The following is a 7,937-nucleotide window of genomic DNA, read 5'->3' as shown; positions in this document are numbered from 1 at the left end:
TATAATTTATATAATGTGTAATTTTTATAATGTATAATTTATAATTTTATAATACATTGTCTTTATGAATCCACGAATTGTGTGATTTGTCAAGTCCCAACCATTTCACATAAACCTCATTTTCCCTTTTGCACAACACTATTTCAACAAGGTATACATCGGGATTAGCGACGCGTGCAGTTCATATTCGTTGAATCCTCCAGCTATGAGCTCTCCACGGGAATCCTCCAGTAGATACGTCACTGGATTAGTTTGCTGCATTTTGATAATTTTAAAGACCTCCGTGGTCCAATTCGGTGTGAAACCTTTTTCAAACATTGTCTTGAATTTGCTTACGCGTACCGCATCGCCCACTTTGAATTTTGCGGGACCCGCGATCTTTATAGCACTATACACCGTACCCAGGAGTTTTTCGGCGATCGCGGGAGTTACGTCAGCGGGTCGCATGCCGATAGTGCGATGCTTACGCGCGTTGTAATCCGACACGAGACGCGGCAGCGTTTCGATCCATTTATAGTTTCCGTTGTATGTAAACTGTTTCCACATGTCATTCTTCAATGTTTTGAATCGTTCGACGACCGATGCCTTCATTACTGAATACGTAGAATAATGATTGATGTTGTGCTTCTTCAAGAGTTTCTGCACATGCGAGTTGTAAAATTCTTTTCCTTTGTCAGTCTGCAAATTTTTCGGACATCTTCGGTCATCACGAATTATCTTTGCAATTGCCTGCGTCACCTCGTTCCCGCTCTTGGCTTTGATCGGCATTGCCCATGCATGCTTACTCAGCACGTCAATGACAGTGAGAATGTAGTGGTAACCTCTGTTGAAGCGCGTATACTTACGCATCTCGACTACATCCGCCTGCCACAGGTCATCGTATCCGTGTAGTATGACGCGTCCTTGCGGAAAATTTCTTCTCGCCGGAGAGTGTAATTCCTCAACCAGCGATAGTTTCTCAGACATTCTTCGCTTCTCGAATCTTCTTATCAAATTCGTTTAATATAATTTGCACGTTATTCTGGAATGATGTTATCTTTCTTTCAATTCCATCAACACGATCTTTCAAATATTGAACACTCTGCTGCACGTATCGTTCGTTTGCTGCGTCAGTATCCTCCAGTGGTAGCGATAAACGTCGAATCTTACGCGACTTTGCGTCAAAGTCGGCTGCATCTCGGCAAAGAGCGTTATCGCGCACGTAATTTCTGAACAATCCACACCACTAATAGTGCGATTCGCTTCCTCCTCCGAGCGACAGTCCAAACTTGTTGATCGACATTTCGATGTCGACTGATCGACGTGTATAGATCGCGATCAATTTATAAACAGTCCGACTTCGCGAAGTTCTTCGATAATCGATAGAATCTCGTTGTCGTGACCATTGTGACCTGCCTGACGCGAGGCTTCGAGCAATCGAAGACGGTCTACAAGTTCGTTGGGATCGTCCCAGTGTACGTAATCAATCCTGTTGTCGGTTAATGACATGGCGCACTGCAAATCGAGTTTTTTCTTTATACCGGTCCCAATCTTTTTACCCAACACCAATGGTGCGATGATGTTCTTGTACTTGTGTCCCTTGTTACCCAATACTTGATTACCAGCGTTATGACCACGCCGATAAGCGTTTGTTGTCAACAGAATGCTCTTGTAAGTCTGTATATCATCATCAGTGCATATACTTTCGTTGGGAAATTTCATAAAGATTAATTCGTACAGTCCCGGTGTTCCATAGTATCTTTTTCCATCTATAATTATGTCGTCGTTTTTGCGTAAGGTGATACGTTTGTCACCGAGCATCGTTCCCTCATCGCTAAAGTAGACTCCATACACGACGTCTATGTTGACGGCTTTCTTTCCGCTCAAGACCGCTTTCAGATATCTCTGTCCCAACGGACCATAGTTTGCATGCAATTTTTCTTGCCCCTCGGATGTTTGAAGCATATGTCGGATGGATGTTACGAGCGGTTCATTTGCAATCTAATACTTCTTCGACGGATGGAGCGTGGTCGTACGATAACTCGCGCGAACCTGTTTTTTCAGACATTTCGTTCAAAATGGATGGTACAGTTTTCGATCTATTCAACGTTGATTTCACAGGTGTGGAAGCCTGTATAGGACTATCGTACGAATCGTTCAGTCGTTTTCGCTTCGGTTTCGGTTCCTCGTCTTTCTCCGAAAAGAATGTTTCAATGTTGATAGGATCCTTGGACGATTCAACAGTGTTTTCAACAATTTGTTTCAACGGTTCGGTAATAGGTTTAAAGTGTCTCTCCAACGCGATCTCCTCCTCCATTTTACCAGTCTTCAAAGCGCGATACTTTTTACGAATTGAATCGCTCGTTTTCGCAATCTCCATGGCTATCTTCTCGTGATCTTTGGTGCTATCCATGTTGCACAGTCAGCGTATCGATGACAACTGATCGCTTCACGGTACCGCAAAGTCATTAAATCCTTTTCTGTATCGTCCGTTAGCAAGCGCACTGTCCTTATCAATTACGAGAAATCCATACTTTTGCTGCCAACATTTACGACACAAATCGCAGAAATCTTCGTATAACATGTCGGTATTGACATGATCGTTGTACACGCGTTTCAGGTTGGTTCCATCCTGCTTAAACAGAATCAACAGATTTGCATTGTCACGTATAAGATGCTTCGGTATCTTTGCATAAGTCTGACAGAGATAGAAGCAGTCAACGTTCGCGTGGCGACCCATTGCAAAGTACTCTCTTATCGCGTCTTGCTTGTCGCATGCCACGTCATCAAAGATAAAGATTGAATTCGGAAGCGCCTCGCTCGGTGGAATGATCTCGCTGTTATTGGAGAATGTAAAATAGTTTATTTCTTCGATCGGTGCTAATAAATTTTCGAGATATCGATACTTTGGTTGTTGCAGAGATTTTGAATAAACGTATACGTTTTCGAAGCGTACACCGTTCGGGCTCTCCAACAAACTTATCAGTACATTCGTCTTGCCGCAATTCGACGGGCCGCAAATGATTGCGCGAATAGAACTCGGCAGCATCTTGCCATGCTTGCGCATCTCTTTATTGGTTTGCACTTTACCGTCGAGATTCGTCACTTTGATAGACTGCGACTGGTGCACGAACCGCATATTTTCGCGTTACACAAGAAACTGGAAAATATGTCGCGAGCGGGCCTATTTATAGAGCTACGTAGAGCGTAATCGCTCAGTAATCAAAATGTTTCTCATCGTGTCGAATGATTTAACCTCCAAAGAATTGGAATATATACCGAAAATTGTTTTACTGCGAGAGTTTGATAATTGTATAGATCTTCTGTGGGATGGACTACCTGAGCATATACGAGCCGATTCGGAGATACAACGACACTGTCGGTGTCCGAAGCATTACAATTTACCGAGTCATCAAACGCATATCGACGGTCCAGCGCCGTTGATAAAGAATTGTATCGAATGCCGTCGAGAGGCAGACGTTTGTTAAATAAAGCGATAAACGCGCTTCCTTTCGAACTGCACATTCCCGGTTACCAGTTTTGTGGACCGGGGACGCGTTTGGAGAAACGATTAGCTAGAGGTGACAGAGGTATTAACCCATTGGACACGGCGTGTCGCGAACACGATATAGCGTATTCGCACAACAACGGCACGCGGCAGATAATATACTCGCTGAAAAGGCGCGGAAACGCATTACCGCGAGAGATTCGTCTCTCACAGAGAGAGCCGCCGCCACAGCTGTTTGGGCGGCTATGAAGGCTAAAACGAAGATGGGTATGGGCTTGAAAACAAAGAAGCGAAAGAGTAAGATGATACTTCCGATAGCGAAACGCGGCGGTATCCTGCTTGTTCTTCCGCTACTGGGCGTCCTCGGGTCGTTGGTCGGTGGAGCGGCGGGAGTCTCCAAGGCTGTAAATGATATCAGAGCAGCGGAACGTCAGCTGGAAGAAATGCAACGTCATAATCGCGTCATGGAAGGTCACGGTGTTTATCTCGCTCCCTACAAGCGTGGACGAGGAGTAGTAAAGAGAAAAAAAAAAAAACGTCGATGAGACGTTAAAAATACCAACGGGTGTAACTACCAACGTGCAACTGCTACAACTTGCAAAACGTATGCGCATTCCGTATTTCAGAGGTATCTTTATGCGTACGATATTACCGGTGGAAGGAGTACATCGAAACAAGAGCGGTATCGTGAATCTAGACAATGCAGAGGGACCCGGTACGCATGGGGTACCATAAGCGAAAAGGGGGAACTGTGTATTATATTTCGACAGTTTTGGTAACCTCCGGCCGCCGAAGGAACTCGAGCGATATCTAACAAACTGTGTAATCCAGTACAATCGTATGCATTATCAACGTTACAATCAGAGCAATTGCGGACAGTTGTGTCTACAGTTTCTACGGACGCGTGATAAACAATTTAAAGACCGACATTGCGCGGTTTAACTCAGTATTCATTCAAACATGTCGCTGACGTTTACGCTGACGGGCAAAAGTAGTGTTCTAGCCGTGAGCTATTTTCCGGCGGTAGATTTGAGCGATGGCGATTACGAGCTCGGTCTCACTGACTTTGAAACGTATTATACTCTACCGAATGTAAATTCAACAAACAACAAGTTTTATTTCGACAATGAGGAAATTGTGATTCCCGAAGGATCATACGAACTGCGCGAAATAGAACGGTATTTAAAGCGTGAAATGTTACGTTCTCGTGATGTAAAGAGTAAGGAGGACGAAGAGTTTCCGCTGATGATTCGCGCCAATAACAATACGATGAAGAGTGAGATTAAATGCGCCTATTCGATAAATTTCACCAAACCTTACAACATTGGACCGCTATTGGGACTTTCATCGAATCGCGTGCTCGAACCGCAACAGTGGCATGAGTCGGACGTGCCGATAAATATCATCAACGTAAACATCATTCGTATCGAGTGCAACGTGACCGCGGGTGCGTACATCAACGACAAGTGCGTGCACACGATACACGAGTTTTCACCGATTGTCCCACCAGGATATAAGATATCGGATAGGCCGACGCAGATCATTTACCTTCCAATCGTCGTACGGAGCATTACGGATCTGACGATTCGCGTGGTGGATCAAGACGGCCGATTGCTCGATTTTCGTGGAGAGGAGATTACCGTTAGATTGCATGTACGAAGACGACAGCGCTAACGTGAGATGCTTGTGCTGAATGAACAACTGGAACAGACGAGAGATTTTAACAGAGAGATTTCATTTAGAAAAAGACTCAGTGCGTCCAACGTTGCATTTTTAAAGTCGTTAGGTTTTATCGTACAAAATGGCTGATATCTTGAACATTTTCGGTGAGCCGATCTTTGACGATCGCATCGTCAAGTTTGAAATTCATACGTACAATCCATACGCCAATACAACGTTTGGACATAGCGACGAGATACGAATACCTATACAGCAGCAGGATTTATACACGTTGCCATGCGAAAGTTTTCTCTACATTGAAGGAAGATTGACTGTGAAGAAGAAGGATGATGAGACGCCAACAACGCTTGGAAATAATTGCATAGCGTTCATGTTTGATGAAATTCGGTATGAACTCAACAGTGTGGATATTGATCGCAACAGAAATGTTGGAATTACCAGTACCCTCAAGAACTATGTATCGTTGACGTATGACAAGTCTTTGATTGCGCTAAACACTGGGTGGAATTCTAGATCCTACATAACGGAAGGTTACTTAAACTTTTGCGTACCGCTCATCATGCTGTTGGTCTTTTGCGAGGATATCAAACGCGTCATTGTTAACGCTCGCCATGAATTGATTTTGATACGAGCGCGCAACGATAACAATTGTATACTGGGAAATTCAGCGACGGAGCCGTAGGTTGAACTGATCAAAGTGCAATGGCGGATGCCTCATGTTATGCTAAACGAGATCACTAAACTATCAATGCTGCGAACATTGGAAAGCGGTCGTTTTCTCAGTATGAGTTTTCGCTCATGGAATCTGTACGAGTATCCTCTTTTACAGAGTACGACGAAGCATACATGGGCTGTCAAAACGGCGACTCGACTCGAGAAGCCGCGTTACGTTATCTTTACTCTTCAGACCGGTCGAAAGATTATCATGTCTCAAGATGCGTGCGTGTTTGATGATTTTAAATTGAGTAATGTGAAGCTTTATCTCAATTCAGAGTTTTATCCGTACGGTGATTTGAATCTCGATTTCGACCAAAAGAGATACGCTCTCCTGTTTGATATGTACGCGCGTTTTCGTAAGGCATATTATGGATTCGACTGCTTCGAAACGCTGCTCAATGTACTCTCGTTTATCGAGAAAGGACTGCTTGCTGTCATTGACTGCTCGCGACATAACGAATCCGTCAAGAGCGCTACCGTGGATGTACGAATAGAATTTTACAAGGAGAATGTATCCGCCAATACTACCGCCTATTACCTCATCATACACGATCGTGTTATCGAATACTGCCCGCTGTCCAACGTAGTGCGCAAGATTATGTAAATCGCACCTTCAGCAATTATCTTCAATTTAAGAGAGATTAACACTGATATGAGTGCAGTTTCGAATAAATGCTCGTCATGATCATACCAACGTTTGTGGATCTAGAAGGATTCGTCGTGGACAAGAAATTTATCGTCAAGGAAGTAGCGGTGCTGAGAAGAGGAACTGTTATCACACACTATATTTTTTCATGTCCTATGCCATGGAATTTACTGACAAGATCCGACAAATCGTGCGCTTTCTGGTTGAGTGCTTATCACCATGGTTTGCGATGGGAAGACGGGATGATCCCGTACAGCATGGCGAAACGTCTAATCACAGAGGCTGTAACAGAAGACGATGAAGCTCTCGTATATGTAAAAGGACTTGAAAAACGACAACGGCTAGCTGACATTCTCGATTGCGATAATGCGATCGTTGAAACTGTCACGATTGCTAAATTGCACAAGTGACAATTGCGCCATAACTGAGAAATAATGAAGACGAGAAATGAGAATAATAAAGATTAATAATATTAATGAATCGCGAACGCAACTCGATTGCGTGATCACGCCCTCGACCGATTACCGGAACGCGCGGCGAAATAAGTTTAATAATAAGTTTAATATAATATTACAACCGCGAGCGCGACGCGATTACGCGATCACGCCCTCGACCGATTAGCAAAACGCTGACGAGAAGCGCCGAATATGAAGGTCAGAGACCTCAATAATTCAAATAAATATGAGAAGATCGATGCATAGTAGAGTCAGTAATTTTAACAAGTTGTAGCGCGTCACTCTGCTCGAATACGATCTTAAAGTTATATCGCGACACGCGTAGTGTAAGTGATTTATGTGAAATAATATCTTTGTGTATTAAAGTGAATTGAATAAAGTTTATTGAAAATATAATTAAAGTTACAAAAAATAAAAGTGATTAATAATTATTGGCTGCTCCCGAATCCTTGATGGATCCCGAATCCTGTGTCGCAAGTAGCGGCACAACAATTTGGTGGCAGCGGTGGGATCCACACAGCTGACTCCAGGCCCTGAGAGCAGCGACGGCAGCAATCAGCCTGCAAATAAGGTGTACCAAATAAATAGGCGAAGGAGCGACCCAAGGAGGCAACGCAGAAGCCAGCACACCATAAACAAAAGCGGGCACCCGGTATAGCAGCCGACGACCAGGACGCAGATAGCAGCGTAACCCGAGAGGCGACCTACCGCAAGCGTGACTCAGCAGCTTCGAGCAACGAACAACCGACTACAAAGCGACATGCGATTAGCAGCGTTAATGTAAGTCCGAAAAATTATATTAGATCGCCAATGTAATCGAACTAATGTTCGAAGGCGAAAATAATAGCGATAGTCCTAACGCACCGACCGCGAGGATACTAAGTGAGCCCGTACCAAGACGGCCACACGTTAGTCAGATAAGTCCCGTGCATATAATCGGAGAAGCTTTACG

At 44.0% G+C, this 7,937-nt stretch overlaps 1 protein-coding gene across 1 annotated transcript; it reads left to right on the top strand.

The window, feature by feature from the left end:
- The first annotated feature begins 5,876 nt into the window (after nt 1-5,876).
- On the top strand, nt 5,877-6,488 carry LOC108781938 (uncharacterized). The gene has a single exon (XM_018550068.1). It carries the CDS (start codon nt 5,877-5,879, stop codon nt 6,486-6,488), a length of 612 nt encoding a protein of 203 aa, XP_018405570.1.
- The last annotated feature ends 1,449 nt before the right edge of the window (nt 6,489-7,937 follow it).

Source organism: Cyphomyrmex costatus, unplaced genomic scaffold (genome assembly GCF_001594065.2).
Source record: "Cyphomyrmex costatus isolate MS0001 unplaced genomic scaffold, Ccosl1.0 scaffold93, whole genome shotgun sequence".
Classification (NCBI taxonomy): domain Eukaryota; kingdom Metazoa; phylum Arthropoda; class Insecta; order Hymenoptera; family Formicidae; genus Cyphomyrmex; species Cyphomyrmex costatus.
Note: the sequence above shows the minus strand (reverse complement) of the source record. Positions and strands in the feature narration are given on the sequence as shown.

Coding starts and splice junctions, on each gene's coding strand:
- LOC108781938 (XM_018550068.1), top strand. CDS start 5,877: ATGCCTCATGTTATGCTAAACGAGATCACTAAACTATCAATGCTGCGA.